Source organism: Pristiophorus japonicus, chromosome 11 (genome assembly GCF_044704955.1).
Source record: "Pristiophorus japonicus isolate sPriJap1 chromosome 11, sPriJap1.hap1, whole genome shotgun sequence".
Classification (NCBI taxonomy): Eukaryota; Metazoa; Chordata; class Chondrichthyes; family Pristiophoridae; genus Pristiophorus; species Pristiophorus japonicus.
The window spans coordinates 121,857,327-121,876,314 of NC_091987.1; the positions used below are offsets into that span (position 1 = coordinate 121,857,327).

At 41.5% G+C, this 18,988-nt stretch overlaps 1 protein-coding gene across 3 annotated transcripts in view; it reads left to right on the forward strand.

Moving 5' to 3' along the window:
• The window catches only part of cdkl5 (cyclin dependent kinase like 5), a 180,523-nt gene that overhangs the window by 122,164 nt on the left and 39,371 nt on the right, over positions 1-18,988 (forward strand). For all 3 annotated transcript variants that reach the window (XM_070893967.1, XM_070893969.1, XM_070893968.1), the window contains exons 9-12: positions 1,557-1,746; positions 9,667-9,747; positions 10,054-10,202; positions 13,538-14,570. In XM_070893967.1, the coding sequence (XP_070750068.1) occupies positions 1,557-1,746; positions 9,667-9,747; positions 10,054-10,202; positions 13,538-14,570 (1,453 nt within the window). The remainder of the gene's footprint in view (positions 1-1,556; positions 1,747-9,666; positions 9,748-10,053; positions 10,203-13,537; positions 14,571-18,988) is intronic.

The window sequence follows — 18,988 nt, forward strand, 5'->3', positions numbered from 1 at the left end:
ACCACAACTTTGCCTTCCATGGCGAGCTGCAGCAGTTCTTTCAGCTCCCCACCCATCTGTGCCCTACACAAAGCTCTCTGGGTAAACTTTTCATGCATCCTATTGTAATTGGCCGGGGGTGGGGGCAGTTTTTTTTTTAAAAGCAAATTTGACAGGGACACAATAAGGTTTCACTGAGAAATGATGCACTATTTTATATTAGAACAAAACACCTGTATATATTGAAATAATTTGACCAGATGACTCATTAAGGATGAACAACCTCCAGGTTGATATCTATAATATCTACCATCACCCTGGTCTTTTCAGAGCTGCTTTTCTGGGCGCTGTTGTGTAGTAGAAGAGAAAATCAATTTTTATATTGGGTTTAGTGGACTGTTGAGGCCACTAGCTCCCGATGCATGGGGGTCTAATGCAGCCAACGGCAACCTCAAGTAATTTTCCAGATTTTCCAAACCCAGGAAGACAGTGGAAAAAATGGCTTCCAACAGCTGTCTTAGTGAATCCAACAAGTTTAATTTGGAGTTGCCACCAGCTGTGAGAGGCAGATATTCCATGAATCAGTAGGCCTATCACGACACTAAACCCAATATAAAAGCATGGGAAGAGAACTGGCTGATAACCAAGCCATTCAATTAATATTAAAACTTAACAAAAGATTAGTCACAAGCAAACAACTTGCATGAAAGGGAAACAGACAATACTTGTCGTGATTCTGCTCAATATTGCTTCAAACTGAAGAGCCCCGAGGCAGTGAATATTGAAGTCACATGGCTGTTCCATATATAATGGTGCATTATTCAAATACAGGTATGTGGTAGCATGAGGATGATACAGTAGGATACAGTTTATTTCAATAAACGATGGTGGGTCGGGATGCCGTGATTTGACTCCCATCCTAAATTCTTTTTATTGGGTACAAGTTTATTGACTTTAAGGACAAGATACATAAACTTGCACATGATTAGTATTTTTATATTTGCCTATTTCGCAGTCACAGCTGATTGCCAGTATTTATTTAAATTTGACCACTGGACCAATTAATTTTTTTCCATACTTATTGTAAAATAGGACCAAAGTTTGCAATGCCACAGATTTGTTCATATATGGTCAGTTGAAGTTGTTAATTTGACTAATTTGGGTTTTGCTAATAAATGGAAATAATGCGCAATTTGAATTAGCTGGTTTATATTTTCACTGTTGCAACCAGATATATTTTAACTGTAGAAACTCAGGACTTGTCTGGCCACACCACACTTGTAGTGTCACTCCACATTACTGTTAGAGACTGTTAATTTCCCATCATCAATATAACTTCATATGACTTCGAAAATCCTTAAAGTATGAAATATTTAAGTTATGGATTAAAATATTTACAAGCAGAATGTACTAGATTTCAGCATTTTACAATTCAGAAGTTTTTGCACTGTTTGCCATCTTGACAACCTCTTTCTCTTCCCCCCCCCCCCCCCCCCAAAGTGGAAAAGCTATATTTTTGTAATATGACTAAATTAATTATTCTGTTTGTATTTTGTTTTTCTTCTCTTCCTTTGCAGAGCTCCATATGGAAAGGCTGTCGACATGTGGTCCGTGGGCTGCATTCTTGGCGAACTAAGTGATGGACAACCACTTTTTCCAGGAGAGAGTGAAATAGATCAGCTTTACACAATTCAGAGAGTATTGGGACCACTGCCACCTGAGCAGATGAAGCTCTTTTATAGTAATCCCCGTTTTCACGGCCTGCGGGTACAGTGTTTCAAAATATTGAAGTCAAACTAAGATTCAAGACGCACCGAGAGTTCTGCTATGCAATGATTACCATAAATATATTAAGATTATAAACTAGACAGTTCTAATCAAATACTTCAAATTCAAGATACAATTTTCTAACTGCAGTTTGGAGAGAGTTGGATTATATTCATTGGGCTTGTTACTTTACACAAATATTGAAACAGTAATATGTATATTTAGACAAACATTTTAAAGTTTGTAACAAATTCCTTTATGTAGCTATTAGGGTTGTCAATCGATTTTTAAAAAAAAATCATTTAATTGATTACAATTTTGATCTGTTAATCTTCATTTGAATTGCATATTTAATTGATACAATTGATGCCTCCATCTCATGCAAGTTTGTATTATTACTGATTTTATTGTTGCCTGAAAATTATGGCCAGGGGCTTCCTGTGGGCGGACGCCTCCTACAGAAATTTTTTAATGAAAATACCTGGTGGTCCCAGAGGAATGTAGAATTGCACTCCGAAGCCTAGTTGCACAATCCAACATACGGGCCCATTTCTTCCACGAATGCATGCATATCCTGTGATCACGGGAACCTGGAACACCAATCACAATGTAGTATTCTCATTCATAGTAACGGGAGCTCCGAGCTCCCATTATTATCAATGATGATACCCCTAAAATCAAATAAAACACCAACTGAAATTTTAAAAAAGTCACTTTTTTTAATTAACAGAAATTGCATTAAATTAAATGTTTGAGAAAAAAATATTTTTTTGAAATTAAAAAAAATGTTTTAATGTTAAAAATAAACTTCCTTTCATCGACAGGGTTTTTTATTTAAAAATAAGTAATAACATTTAATTTTTCTATGCTTTAAAACTCTTACACTGGTAAAAGTGGGCTTTTACCAGGCATAAGAGTTTGAAGGACATTCACTGGGCAAATAGCCCAAATCTCCGCCTGCGAATGACCTTCTCCCGGGAATGTGGCAATCTGTCAAGACATTTTGACAGATCGCAAAAGCCAGCTCTTGGCACATGCGTATTGCACACCGAGAATCGGCATTTGCGAGGCCTCTTCGGGTGCGGAGGGCCATTGTCAGTGTCATTGTCATTTTTTTTAAAACCCCACTACGGAAACTTGAACTACTTAATATTAGCATTAAACAGTCCCTCGTATCGAGGATGACCTGCTTCCACACCAAAAAGGGGATGAGTTCACATGAGGGACCTGACATTCTAGGTCCTGAACTACATATTGAAGGGTGGAAGGTGCCTGTGCGTGGATTCTTTTAACATGGGGAGGCCGTTGCACACCAGCCACCACAGGGGCTTGACAGAGCTAGGTCTTGATCCAGTGGCAAGGGTTAACCAAGACGACTGGAGACCAAGCTCTGCTGCACGAACCTAGTTGCGCACACATGCTTCCACTATCCATAGATTGCAGTTTGGGCTCGTCCGTGCTGCCCCTGAACCCTCACCTCTCCTGGGCCCCAATCACGACGCTCCTGGGCCCCGATATCTCACCGCTTATTGTGCAAGAGAACATCAGAACTTTTTTGAATCATTGTATCTGAAAACCCAAAAATGCAGGACTACCTAAATATTGTCAGATTTTTCTTATAAAAAAATTACAAAATAAAGGGCAGAACAACTGACTTGTGAGCCCAACACAACCATATGGGTTTATTTCTGTAATTCACTGTTTACTACTGTGCATCTTACATATACAAGCACCAAAGCAGAAACAACTCATTTTTAAAGAATATTGTTGCCAATACTCCCACAGCTCTGCTCTGTTGTGTTGGAGATCATAGAGCACAAATACTTGCATGTTTAAAAAAAACATGTTTTAAATGTCTTTCATTCCAATCTGCCATCATCTGGTTTTGGAATGCACCATATTACACCTGCTGCCAAAAGACTAGTTGGCAGACATCCTTTTTCTTCTTTTTCTTTCTGGTATTTGCAATAATGTAAATAAAGAGATGCAAGTCTTTCCTGCATACTACAGCATCCAGCCATGTTGTGCAACTAATAAGCGTTATGAGACTCTCAGATCCTGGCAAGTTCTGTTATTTGCAGACAGACACCAGCTGACAGCTCATTTACAGGAACAACAGGTTAAATACCAAGGTGTGTATCTGAAAGCAAGCACAGACAAGTAGACACCATAAAGATTCAGTACCGTCTGCACATCGACTTATTAATTAAAAATACATTTTAATCTGGACAGCTTCCTTCCGCAAATGAAGCAAGCCTTGAATTTAGGAAAAAAAATGAATTTAAAAATAAAAACTTACCGTTTGTCAGCTTGTGTTTTACAGTCTTGTTCCCTTCCTCTCCGTCGCCTCCTATAATTGAGTGAAAGCATTTATTAACACGTGAATTTGTTAAACGTTACCAGGTCTAAATGGGATAGATCAGAGGTTGCTGAGGGAACCATGTGTGGAATTGGCCATACTCTTTCAATTTTCCTTGGATATGGGAGTGGTGTTAGAGAACTGGAGGGTTGCAAATGTTACACTCCTGTTCAAAAAAGGGGAGAGGCATAAACCAGATAACTACAGGCCAGACAGCCGAATGTCGGCGGTGGGGAAACTTCTGGAGACCATGGAGGCAATTTTCACCATCATTGGGCGCCGTTTTTTTGGTTACCTGCGATTTTTTTTTTTGAGTAATCGGTATTTTGAAATTTTCCCCAAAGTTTTGACACCGGCACCGACTGTCAGCGCCAGATTTTTTGGGCACCAGATATTTTGGCACTGATCTGCGTTTAAAAGGGATTCCGCGTCGTTTCTGTCCATTTGTGCCGGTTTCCCCAGCAACGATTTTTTTCAAAACGCCGCAGTGTGACCTTTGGTACCGTTGTAAAAAAAAAACCTGCCTTAACTTAAGGAAATCGGTGCTAAGGCCCGCTACAATCCCCAGCCGAATAGCCTCCCCGCTCCCGGCCTGCTGCAATCCCGGGCGCAAGTCCATTGGGGGTTGCATCTGATTTAAATTTTTTCGCTTACTGGGTACAGTATCCTCATGTGAAGTCGGTGTGACGGCCTTTGCGCCTTGCCGCTGTGGATTTCATCAAATTTTCTGGGGCCGTGCCAATTTAAATATTTTTAGCAGGTTTCCTGCTTGCGCCGTAGGTGTGGATGGAAGGAGAGAGGAAAATGAAATCCTTGGAGCAGCTAAGAGGCATATGATTGTGCAAGATTTAAACTTAACTTTATTATAAAATATGTAGTTTAAAAAAAAACTCACACATTTATTCACTAGATTAACTTTTATATCTTTTAATGCCTTTATTAAAGGTTTTATATGAAGGCCTCCGCCTCGCCCAAAAGCCTGCCATTGATTCCATTCATGAAAGGTGCTTTTTAAACTTTAAACGACCTTCTGCACATCATAGAAAAGCTGGATGCCATTAACATACTTGTTAAACAGTGGGTACATTTTTCTCCTGGAAATTCTGTGCAGTGGGCAGAAAGTGGTTTGGGATTGGGTGATGTCCTTTTGAGCAGTGAGAGATGGGGACAGTTGCCTGTGAATTGGTGTTATTTCATTTGACTCTCTGCTCAAGTGTGGGTGGGGTGTGGATGTTTTGGGTTGCCATCGGATGCTGGACTTTTCTATTTTATGACTTAATTTAGCAGGGTGTTGCTTTCCCAATATTTCACAGTGGCTGGGGGTGGTTGATTGGCTTCAGATGTGTTCTTAGAGATTCTGCTAATTCTCTGTAAAGGGGCATGGGAGTGTCACCTGCCTTTCTGTTAGGAAATATCATCAGAGTTCTTCTGCCAATCCAGGGCGTAACATTAGTGTTTCTCAGTTTTTAAAAACATGTTGCATAAAACAGAGTTTAAATGTGAATGATATTTGTACCCTTTTGTTATTTCTCTCCCTAAGACTACATTGCTTCATCATTACCTTTTTTTTAGAATCAACAGGGTAGGTGCATGCACATAATGTAGATAGATAACCTGGAAAGATTTTCTAGTGCTGGATTCAAAAAATAATGTACAGGATTCTGGTTAAATGTAAAAAAAAATGTTTATTAAACATTTGTACAGTACAGTTGTACTTAACTTTTAACTTTAATACATTTTGTATCAAACTTTTCAATGAAGAAAAACAAACAAGCCATCTCTCCTGCCCCTTAGCGCTGTGCGCCACTTCTGCCCCTGTTGCTGCCTCTATCCCTACCCATGCCCGTTGCAGACTTCTGCTTCCTCTCTCCCCCCCCCCCCCCCCCCGACCCCAAGGCTTTTTCAGTTTTCTTTCTGACGGCGAGTTTGTTGGTGGATTCTGAAGGACAGAGCTAGCAGACGTCATTGTGGAAGGCCCGGGTTCCTTTTCAGACTCTTCTGCAGCCTGTGGATCAACCCCTGACTTTGGTCTGGGGGTTAGAATGTTAGTGGCAGCAATGACAGCCTGGGTGTGCCCCCTTATTGCTGCTACTACTTCTGATATCCCTTCCCTCATCTGTCCCAACAGTGTTGCTACCTCTAATGACAGTCCCGCAATTTCTCCCCTCACCTCACCAATTCCTCCAGCCAATGTTGCTACTTCAAGTGCCAGACCCACTAATTCTACCCTCACCCCACCCAAGGTTTCCAGGAGCGACCTCGTTGGCTGGATGCTCTCCCCACTCATTCCCTCGCGCTGTCCTATGTTCCCTGTATCCTGTATTTTGGGTTCAGCTCTCCCTCCCACCCTCCTCTGGAGCCTCCCAGGTGTGGCTTGCTGTGATATACTGTGACCCACAGCTTCAAACGGTACACCTTGAAATGCTGCATCGATTGAATCGCTCAGGAAAGGGCTTGGAATCCTCAAGGGGTTCACCAGCTCCAATTCTAGTGTAACCATCTCGGTATTGGGGTCTTCCTGCTGCCCTTCATTCTCCTGATGTAGATCAACAATATCTGGACTTAATGGCTTCCTCATCATGCTCTTCTACTTCAGGTGCATCTTCTGTCACTTCCTGATGTGCAACATCTGCATAACAGAGCAGAGGCTTGGTTAGCAGCAGGGGAGGAAACGGAAGCGTAGCCAGCCCACACAGTAGTTAACATTTAGCCAACACAGACTGCAATTTGCAGGGCTTATCCTCTCTTGGTAACCTTGGCCCAGCATCCACGTTGGTGATTGATCTCCTGTAAGATTTAATCATATCAGCTATCCCCTGTTCCACGGCTGTTAGTTGCAGCTTACTTGTCGGACCTCCTCCAGTTTTTGACCTTTCTCGGATGATCTGTGACACCATCTTCTGCAAAGATGAAAATAGAATTTTTTAAAGAGAGGGTCCTTCTGCATCATCATCATAGGCAGTCCCTCGGAATCGAGGAAGACTTGCTTCCACTCTTAGCATAAGTTCTTAGGTGGCTGTACAGTCCAATACGAGAACCACAGTCTCTGTCACAGGTGGGACAGACAGTGGTTGAGGGGAAGGGTGGGCGGAGAGCCTGGTTTGCCACATGCTCCTTCCGCTGCCTGCGCTTCATTTCTGCATGCTCTCGGCAACGATACTCGAGCTCAGCACCCTCCTGAATGCACTTCCTCCATTTAGGGCGGTGGGGATGTCGCACTTTATCAGGGAGGCTTTGAGGATGTCCTTGTAACGTTTCCTTTGCCCGCCTTTGGCTTGTAGCGGACCTAATCGCGTGTGGTCAATACTTCAATGCTGGGAATGTTGGCCTGGACGAGGACGCTAATGTTTGTGCGTCTGCCCTCCCAGGGGATTTGTAGGATCTTGTGGAGACATCGCTGGTGGTATTTCTCCAGTGACTTGAGGTGTCTACTGTACATGGTCCACGTCTCTGAGCCATACAGGAGGGTGGGTATTACAACGGCCCTGTAGACCATGAGCTTGGTGACAGTTTTGAGGGCCTGGTCTTCAAACACTCTTTTCCTCAGGCGGCCCTGAACAACGTGGATCACTTCCCTTATCTCGGGAACCTCCTATCAACAAGAGTAGGCATTGACAACGAGATCCAACACCGCCTCCCTTCTGCACACACACATTAGTCACATTTACAAATGTTTTTACAGTGCATTAATATAAATATAAATTTAAATGAAAATATTAATTACAGTAACTCTTCGAGGTCCTGCCACTTTTTGAGCTGTGCACCACTTCTAGGGGTAATGTACAATGAATTAAACCCTTCTGCAACTTGGTCCCAAACTTTTGCGAGTACAGAGGGTTTCAATTTCTTTTGGCCCATTCTCCCTTTGTTTTCAAGCACAATTATATCTACCAGGGGCTCAATTTCTTCTGCTAGGAATCTCTTGGCCCTTACAGCTTCTCCTTCTCTGTCCCCTTCCCTTGTATCTATCTTTTATTTGATACCAATGGGTTCTCACTGTTGATCCAGACCAGGCAGACCATTCACGTGGTAGAAAGTGATTTTTTTCCAGCGCTTGCGCAGTGATTTTTTTGGCGCACACTACAAGCTCCGCCCCCAGAATTGTTTTTGGCCGCTAAAGAGAACTTTTGCTTTGTGGAAAGTTTTTTTTAGCACAAATGGGGGTGGGGGTATCATAGATTGGCGCCAAAAATCGTGAAGGTGGAAAATAAGGGCCTATAATCGGGAACAAAATTAATTGTCGCTTGGGAGAATATCGGTGAAAAATGACAGCCAACATGGATTTGTTAAAGGCAAATCGTGTCTAACAAACTTGATTGAGTTCTTCGTTGAAATAACAGAGGGTTGGTGAATATTGTTTATGTGGACTTTCAGAAGGCGTTTGATTAAGTGCCACATGATAAACTTATTAGCAAAATTGGAAGTCCATGGTATTAAAAGGCAGTGGCAGTGTGAATATGATATCGGTTGAGAGACAGAAAGCAGAGAGTAGTGATAAACAGTTGTTTTTCAGACTGGATGGAAGTCTACAGTGGTGTTTCCAGGGTATTGGGTATTAGGCCCACTGCTCTATTCAATATAAATGATTTGGACTTGGATACAAAGGACATAATTTCAAAGTTTGCAGATTACACACAACTTGAAAATGTAGTAAATAGTGAGGAGAATAGCAACAGACTTTAGGACGACATAGACAGACTGGTGAAATGGGCAGATACATTTCCTGCAGAGAAGTATGAAGTGATACATTTTGGTCAGAAGAATGAGGTATTGGATTATGGGGAAAGAGCAGGGGAGTGGGGTTAACTGGATAGCTCTTTCAAAGAGCCGGCACAGACATGATGGGCGAATGGCCTCCTTCTGTGCTGTATGATTCCATAAAGAAACAAACGATCAGGATTCAAGTCTGCTTGGTCACCAGGAGCCCCCAACTACCGGCAGTCTGTCTTTTACCAGTACTGGTTTTGTTAATATGGGAGGGTGTAGCATGATAGAAGTTGGAGTTTCCAGCTGGCATATTAATTATATGTTTTGATACCCTGATAAATACTATGATATATGGTTGGAACACTTACCAATGAATTTCATAATCCCATTGATCTGAATAACTTGCCTGATTATGGTCCAGTGAACATCTGAAGGAAACAAGCTGTTCCCATAAGACGATTCTGAGCATGAGCGAGAATTCATAAATTGGAACATGAAACATTTCATTAGCTCCCAAAACAACCATACCTCCTGGAAAAACGGACCAGTTTGCCATTTGTATCAGTATGAATTTAAAATTTTACTCACTGCATAAACTCTGCGACTAATGCCGTTCTTTAAAAAAAAATTCTCTTCCAAAAATGTAAGTTGACTTTGATTAATTGACAGCCCTGTTAGTTGTCAGATGGTCGGCTTTCAATAATTGCATAATTTATTTTGAACAATTTTCTAGTTTATAACGAAAAAAATTAAATGTGCTAAGATATTTAGGTCCAATTTAAAACATACATATTTGTCTGTATGTTTTATTTATTCCCTACATAAATATGATTAGTTGACACTTCTGCTTATAGTTCCCTGCTGTAAACCACCCTCAGACTCTGGAAAGAAGATACCTGGGCGTTATTAGTGGAGTTATGCTCGACCTTATGAAGGTATGAAACTGATGTGGTATTTGATTAAATATTTTGATGTGTATAAACTTTTGGACAATCTTGTAGCATAATGGGAATGTGAACCTTGGTTTCCAGTTTTTTCCCATTTTCTGTTTGCTTCTTCATTAATGGATACTCACTAAGATAATCTGTTCTGAAGGACTCTTATAAGTGATGTGTATTTTTCAATTAAAATTAATCAACAAATGATATCCCCGGGTATATACCGTGGACAAAAAAATTAACTACCTGTGTACTTTACACCGTGTGAATAAACTTGCATTTTCAATTTTTTTTTCTTAAAAGAATTTGCTGAAACTGAATCCATCTGAAAGATACCTAACAGAACAGTGCTTAAACCACACTGTATTCCAGACTCAGAGACTATTGGACCGATCTAGTGGCTCTTCCCCATCTCGGTTAGTTAAAAGAAAACCTCATCATGTAGAAAACAGGTAAAAATAATGTATGGTTATCGAAATGCCATTGTGCCTCTGTTCATCCACCTATTACCAATGCTTTCTGGACACCTCAAAAATCATCAGGCCTCACTTTGCTGAGCCAAAATTGCCCACTACTCCAGAATTATCTTGGGAGAGCAAAGATAATCCCAGCTTCTTTTCTCCACTACTAACTATCTCCTTAAACCCCTGTCCCCTCCACCCTCACCTCCAACATGTGCAAGGAGCTCATGAATTTCTTTGTCAAGATTGAGACCATCCATTCAGATACCTCTTCTGTTTCTTCCCCACTCCCTTTGCCAAACCTCTCCCCAGCCCTAGCTGTGAACTATGTCCCCCTCTACTTTTTCTCCTATCTCCTGTAATGCCCCCTCGAAGCTCAACCTGTCGTTGAAAACTACCTCCTGCTCCCTTGATCCCATTCCCACTAAAATACTCACCACCCAACTTCACTTTTTGACTAGCTGATGTTGAAAATGATTCCCCCTCAGGTACTGTCTTCCTTTCAAACAGCTGTCACACCTCCCCCAATAAAAATCCCACCCTTGGCCCCTCAGTTCTTACTTCTGGAGTTCCCCGAGGATCTATTCTTGACTCCTTCCTTTTCCTCATTCACATGCTGGCCCTTGGTAACATCATATGAAGACATGGGGTCAGCTTTCACATGTATTGTGACAACACTGCTGCTCTGCTTTGAGACTGCTTGTATGACTTTTAGTCTTGGATGAACCACAATTTTCTCCAGTTAAGACATCGAGAAGATCAAAGCTATTGTCTTGGCCCACGCCTCAAACTCCTTTACCCTTGCCACACATTCCATCTCCCTCCCCAGCCTCTGTCTGACTTTGTAACAAACTGTTCGCAACCTTAATTCCAATTCAACCCCAAGCTGAGAATCCGTCTCAATGTGCTTTCCACCACCAAGTCTGCCTACTTCCACCTCAGTAAAATCACCTGTCCCACCTTGCGGTGACGGTGGGAAAGGGGTCGAGAGAGAGCCTTGGGTGGGGGCGGGGGGGGAAGAAGAGAGAGAGAGAGAGAGAGAGAGAGCTATACTGGGGGGGATTGGAGGAGAGGGGGAGAACTCAGGTAAGATGTTCTTCTAACCCCCATTACACCCACACCCGATTTCTCGTAAAGTTCGGTGCATGTGTTCCAAGTGACATCGTTGGAGTGGATGAAATCCAGAAGTCACGACACTGTCACTATTCACTTTATACCCAATAAACCTGTTAACAATCCGCACACAATGCCCCATCTATGGGGGCGTGGGGGGTGGGGTGGTGTGTGTAAGGTCATGTGCTTGGATGAGGGATGCGCTGGGGTAAGGGACTTCGGCTGGGGGAGGCAGCGCTTGCACTGGGGTAAGGGACGTTGGCTGGGGGAGGCAGCACTTGTGCTGAGGTAAGGGACTTTCGCTGGGGAAGGGATGCACTTATGCTGGGTGGAGTAAGGGACTGTTGGCTGGGGAGGGATGCACTTATGCTGGTGTAAGGGACTTCAGCTGGGGGAGAGATGGTGTCCTCTGATTTCTGAAGTCAAAATGGATCATGTTACAATTTGCAAAGTCAGTAAGAGCTTGGGCTGGGCGGTTCCATTTACACATTCCAGAGAAACTTCAGGGTGTGGCTTATCCTCCAAGGGGACCGATCAGCAATATGTCATGTGATATGTCAGAGAAACGGCTGCCATTCAGTTAGTACAAATAGTTGCATCCTATATAAATACTGCCCTCCTGTCTTCAAAGCTGGTACTGTTGTACAGGATTAAATAAAATGGATGTTGACTGTCTTAACACAAAAACAAAATACTGCAGATGCTGGAAATTAATACACAAAATGCTGGAAACACTGACCAGGTCAGGCAGCAGTTGTGGAGAAAGAAGCCGAGTTAGTGGCCCGGATTTTGCGATGAGCGGCGAAGGAACGGTGCTCACCATTCACTACGCTTACAGCTGTCCACAGACTTTTCGTGGGCTTTTGAACAGCAACTTACTGTCATTTGGCATCTGATCCAGCGCAGTGCCCTCATCAGGGGATCTATGGTGTGTGTGAGCAGGCCAAGCAACAGTGTGTCTGTTCAACGAATCAGATTGTAGAATCCTCAGAGACATGTGGTGCTAGAATTTCGCCACCCTTTTAACATGCGTTGTAAACAAATTTTTTGTCTTTTTTTTTTAAAAACTGCTTAAAATTCCACAAACCTTGAGGATGGCATTGTAAAAATATTACCATTTTCTGTAACACCATAACTCAATAAACGTACCGGCAAAGTTTGGCCGTTCAGCAACCGCCGTACTCGCTTCGCAAAACACCGTTTTGAAAAGCCTTGCAATGCAGCTTCAAGAATGTCAGTAGGTAAGAAGACCTGCAAAAAAGGTAAGTTGAATTTTCTTTCTAAATTTTTTTTTTTCAGCAATTCTGTTAATGCTTTTGTGAATGTTTTCTCAATTTTTATTTTTGAAAATTTTGGAGTGTTTTTTTCCCCTGTATTTTTCATGATATCGGCCTCATGGTAAATTTGGAGAGAACGGTGTTTTCTGACATAATTCCTCCAGCAATGCCATTTTTTAACGATGGGGGTATTATTTGGCCAAACTTCATTAAAAAGTGGCAACATTTTTCTTATTTTTTCATAAAAATAGCACTATTTGTCAATTAACGACAATCTGGCGAAATTCTAGCCCATAGTCTAAACCAGGAAGTATAAATTGGAATATTTAATTTATTGTAAAATCATTTATAGAAAGAAAAATGGGATTAAGAGACAGATGTTTTAAAAAAAAAAATCTCTAACAATAATTAAATGAGACCTCCACACTTGTAATTACATTTCCAATGCCAGAAAGGTTGATTGGCATTGATGAAGACTTATCACGGCATTAAAAATTCACTTACACCAGCCCAAACTTTTTCTGGTGTGTTTAGTGGGCAAGTAGGTTCATAGGTTAATATGTAACCTTCAGGGCTGTTGACCGAGGGCCTTGTGGCTCTTTGTCAGCCGGCGCGGACACGATGGGCCGAAATGGCCTCCTTCTGCGCTGTAAATTTCTTTGTTTCTAAGTACATCAACTTCATACCCTTGCATGGATTTCAATGCGGAGTCTATTAATGAGATATTGGTGCAGCGCAGCTTGCAGAGGAGCAGGGCAATTTGGACAGTAACTTCCAGATTTCTGTGTTTCGCTGCGGAAATTGTCTCCAATTTGCGAGCTGGAAGTTGTAGTTCTGCTACTTTTGCAAAACTGGATTTAATAGGTAAGTACTGAAGTTAATCATTATTGAAGAATTAATTTTTTATACTAATCAGATATTTTCTTTGTTTTGCAGAAATCATGGCAGCAAAAGTACATCTCTGTCAACTCGATCAGATAGCCGAGATCAACAGAATCTAGGTGTCAATTTTAAGCGAGGGGATGACAACACTCAGCATGATGGCTTTTCTAATGAAAGTTTAGCTCCACTCAGTCCAACCCTCATTCCCTCGCCAGACTATCAACAGACTAAACAGAATATCTCTGGGAACAAGGATTTAACCAACACTAATTTACCACTCCTTCCCAGCCCACGACTAACCTCCAAGGAAGCACATTCTAAGACTAAAACTGATTTCCAGGCTGATCAAAAGGCTGCAGAAGGCCCAGGTGCAAAATACTTAAAACCTAATGCAAAATCTCAGCAGAATCGGCATTCATTTGTAGAAATGCCACAAAATAAAACTGGAACTCTGCCAATGGAAAAACCTAATCGTCACAGTTACATCGAACCAATACAAGGCTCTGTATCTCAGCAGTCAAAGAACCCAGCGGTTTTAACACCATCCAAAACTTACAGGACATTGAGTGACTCAAGGTCAGTTGGAAACCTTAGTGACATGAAAATACATGGGGAGGATCAGACATCCAGGTATTTCCCTTCAAGCTGCTTGGAACTCAATGCTTCAAACAATACCTTATCAACTGGACCCAATGAAAACAGGCCAGCACAAAATCCACCTGCTATGAGTAAAGGCCAAGAGACTCGTAGACCAACCACAAGACACTCAACAAATGAAGAAGAACTAAAAGTTCCTGCTAGCCATCATGAAGGGGGTCATTCACATTCAGTGTCTGCTCCACATGAGTCTTTTCCTTATGACCTAAATTATCCCAGTCCTTATGCCTCCAAACCACGTTCACAGAGACACTCTATGTATATCCCAAGGAAGCAAGTATCTGAAATTAGCTCTGGAGGTGTGGGACAGGGAATGCCTACTAGAACAAATAGCTTACAGATGTTATCTCCTCAAATGCAACATGCTCGGACGTCTCTTAATAGAGGTTCTGTGGGCTCCTCTCGTGAGGACTGTGCAGATACCCCTGGGGTCAGTGTTAACTTTGATCTGGCGGCTTTTGAATCGGAATAGCAGTTGTTTTGATCTTTTTTAATTGTAAGTAGAAGAACTGAAAAAATTCAGATTAGCAAATGTTCTCATTTTAATTCTGCATACTAAAGCGCCAGGTTTTACCACTTGGTAATGAAATACTTATCAGAATTACTAAGTTTTATTGGTGACTTTAGGGGTTTTATTTTCAATGCCAACTGAATTGATGATATTGCTGCTATTCTTGGACTTGATCAATTATTGTGAACGGTTGAAAGAATCAGCCCCTTTCATCTCAAATTTGCAAAATGGGTCCCTGATTTGGTGGAATAATCCTCAAATTTGATTGAAATGATATGCTGTAGAAAAATTTAAATTGCTAAATAATACAGTTGTGGGAAAGTGCACAGACAACATATTTTCTAGACTGCTTGGCGACAAGTCTCCTTTCATGATAGAATGAAAGTGCAAAAAAAATGACTGGTACCACGGTGAGGTGAAACATTGGAGCACTGATGTTCAGTGCCATGGGGTGAGAAAATGCAGCTTTGATTTCCCACTCTGCTCAATCCCTGGCCTGAGCTGAAATGTGTTGAGTGGAGAGATCCCAAGCAGAAGTTGTGGTGTCTCACCGCTGAAGAGAAAATTAAAGTGGGTAGTCCAACTTGGTTGGTTCCTCTTGCCTTTCAACATTTGGTCAAAGGAGAGTTGTGGGACATGATCTCTTGGCAGCAAAAAGTATCAAATCCAGGTAGACTGCAGGGATGTTAACCTGAAAAAATCAATAAAGATAAAATAAATGGATTTTTAGAAAAAAATATTTTCATTAAACTAATTTTCTAGATAATTGTGATTGTTTTTAAAAAGTACATCCTAGAAATTGTAAAAACTGAGCACCACAGTTTTTTTGTGAAAATATACTTTCGTACATTCCATGTACGCCACCATCTGCTGTTTTATCTTAAATGATCAATACGAAGGTTGATGGGATCATCTTGGGGAATGATAACCCTTGAGTTTTTAAACAACATTTTTCTGACACTGGAAATGTGCAGCTGTAGCAGGGGGAACAGTCTAAACTGAGATGAAGAACTTGTAACATTTCACTAACATTTATTTGTGTACTTAGGATATTATGCACGGATGTAAACCAATCAAACAGTTGCCCATTTACTTAGATACCTTTCATTAACATTTTAAAACAAATCTCAACAATGTTACTTTAATCTTTTTTTTAATAATCTTTCTAGAAAAAAATAGGCAGTACATATATTGCTTTGTGCAGGCATAAAATAATGTTCTGAAATTGATGGTAAATTTTAATCCTTGTGCAGATCACAAGGAATGGCATATCTAATCCACTATGAAAATCTCACAGTAATTTATTCAATTTATTCTGAAAATTATTAATTAACAGTTGATCTCTCTGCAAATGGATGCTATAATGCCCATTGTGCACGTGGACAGCAGCAGTCTCTTTTACTTGCTATTTTTGCTGGGCATTACGCTTCTTTCCAGATGAGGTCTACTTCTAGGAGATCCTTTTCTACAGTGCTTTGCCAGGTTATTGATTTTGTTTCCCTTATCCTTTTGGCTGATAATTCCAGTGCTTGATGCTGTATTCTAGAGTCCTCAATCCTGACCAATTTACCTAATCAATTGTTGCATTTTTGTTTCAGAAGTTGTTTATTGGTAGTTGCTTTGTTCTTTCTCTGTCTTGCTCTTCACTTTATCACTTATCTTGCACATAGATTTGTTGTCGGAAGCTTCAGATTTCTTTTCAGTAGCCTTTGTCATTGGCCAAGTTTAGTGGTAGATAACAAGGTGGAATTGACATTGATGTTGCTTTGTTTTGAGGCATGGAATATTTCTGCATTTGTTACGCAGTCTTTAAAAAACTTGAACAGCTAGAGTTGGCAAGGCAGATACTGTCTTCCAATATTAGCAGTGTTTTCTACTGCACTTTGAAAGATGAAGTGGCTTATGTTTTGTAGTACCTTCTCCGAACTTAATTAGCTTTGGTATCGTGTATTCCAACTATATTTGATATCTGTTCTCGGAGAGATATTTAGTCTGATTTATTTTCTAGTCATCTTGTCTTTTCCTCTGCTTTGTTTCTTCTGTTTTTTGACAATTATGCTATAATCATCTACAAAATCTAGGGGGAAGAAATTGTGCCTCCAGATGGGACGCTAGCAATGTAGCGCCCGGGTGCGGCGAAATTACCGACGCCCGTGATCTTTCATGTCGGGTTGGCGCTGGCGCTACAGTTTACTGCTTTGATCTCCTGCACCCCGGATATTGTGTTGTCGTCCAGTGCGCAGCATCCCATTAACGTCCCGGATCTTAAATTCACTTCCGCCCCCTGCAGCATCGCCGGGCGTCAACAACAGCAGCTGCAGGAGGCTGCATGGGGAGCAGTAATTAAAGGCACAAGTAGACCAAAATGTTATTCTGACCCCTCTACTGATTTTTGAATTTTTCCCATAGCCCGCTTGAGCAGCCCTGCACTCTTACAGTGCTTGGGGCTGCTCTTCGTGGATCGCAGGTTCCGATACCCAACATTCCCAAGCTTACCGTTAACTTGCGACAGCATTGGCCCTTCCCTTTAAGATAGGGGGAGGATCCTGTGATTCCGACAGCGCTGAACGGGATATTGTGCAGCACTCTGCTGCTACCGCCCCTCTTGCTCCATTTAGCGCTCCAAGGGAAGTGGTAGTGCTTGATTTAGCGCTCCACTTCCCTCCTGGAATGCTAAACCAGAAGTTCAGGTCCGCTGGAATTGTGTAGCACCTGGCGAAACTTATCGCCCCAAATGGAACGGTAGACAATTTCAAGCCCAGGGTCTTTTACTGTTTATTTCCTCTATCTCAGTCTGCCTCCTCTTCTTTATTAGCATTATTTGGATGACTGCTAGCCCAAATAATAGAGGTAACGAGGCACATTCATGCTGGACACCAGTTTTTATTTCCTTTTATGGTTCAGATGACTTCTTGAATTTTCAGCCCACTGTTTAATTTTGACTTATTTAGTCAAAAGTCAATCTTTTCTTTAGGGAACCATTTCTGAAGATTTTTTTAAAATCGGGTATATATTTTGAGTCTGTGTTCTTTCTCCCCACTCTATCTCTTGCTTGTTCTGCCTCTTGGGCTTTGCTGTGCATCCAATGGTTCTTGTAAGTTCTTGAACTTTCTTTGTCTTTCTTAACCTCATTACTGTACAATTTTTTAACATTTATTTCCTTTTTTCTAAATCATGGCATTTACAATTTCATTTTTCTAACCTTCATTCTTTCTACCAACTTCTATGTTCTGTCAGTGATCCAGTTTTCTTTTTGCACTTTCTTGCAAGAAGTAGTTTTCTCTCCTGCATTATTTGTCTATATAACCAGTTTTGCCTCTATTAATGGCCTGGATTTTATGGGCCCGATGATGGCATACGCACAGCGAAAGCCGCTGTAAATGTTCAGAAAGGCCCCGCAAGTTCCAAGTTTCCGCATGCGCGAAAAGCCAGAACTTGCGATCTGTCAAGTTTCGCATTGACAGATCCTTCGCATCCACTGCAACAACACCGCTGGTTAAAATAAATGTTAAAAAAATGTTTTAAGTGATTAAAGCATGCACATTTAAAATTAGTTTAGGTAAATTTTGGCCTGTTTGAAAAGGTTTAATTGTATGTTATTTACAATAGCTATTTACAATATACATCAATGACTTAAATGAAAGAATTGAGAGTAATATCTCCAAGTTTGCAGATGACACTAAGCTGGGTGGTGGTGAGCTGTGAGGAGGATGCTAAGAGGCTGCAGGGTGACTTGGACAGGTTAGGTGAGTGGGCCATTGCATGGCAGATGCAATATAATGTGGATAACTCTGAGGTTATCCACTTTGGGGGCAAAAACACGAAGGCAGAATATTATCTGAATGGCGGCAGATTAGGAAAAGGGGACGTGCAACGAGACCTGGGTGTCATGGTACATCAGTTATTGAAGGTTGGCATGCAGGTACAGCAGGCGGTGAAGGCGGCAAATGGCATATTGGCCTTCATAGCTAGGGGATTTGAGTATAGGAGTAGGGAGGTCTTACTGCAGTTATACAGGGCCTTGGTGAGGCCTCACCTGGAATATTGTGTTCAGTTTTGGACTCCTAATCTGAGGAAGGACATTCTTGCTATTGAGGGAGTGCAGCGAAGGTTCACCAGACTGATACCCGGGATGGCAGGACTGGCATTTGAGGAGAGACTGGATTGACTGGGCCTGTATTCATTGGAGTTTAGAAGAATGAGAGGGGATCTCATAGAAAAATATAAAATACTGACGGGATTGGACTGGTTAGATGCAAGAAGAAAGTTCCCGATGTTGGGGAAGTCCAGAACCAGGGGTCACAGTCTAAGGATAAGGGGTAAGCCATTTAGGACCG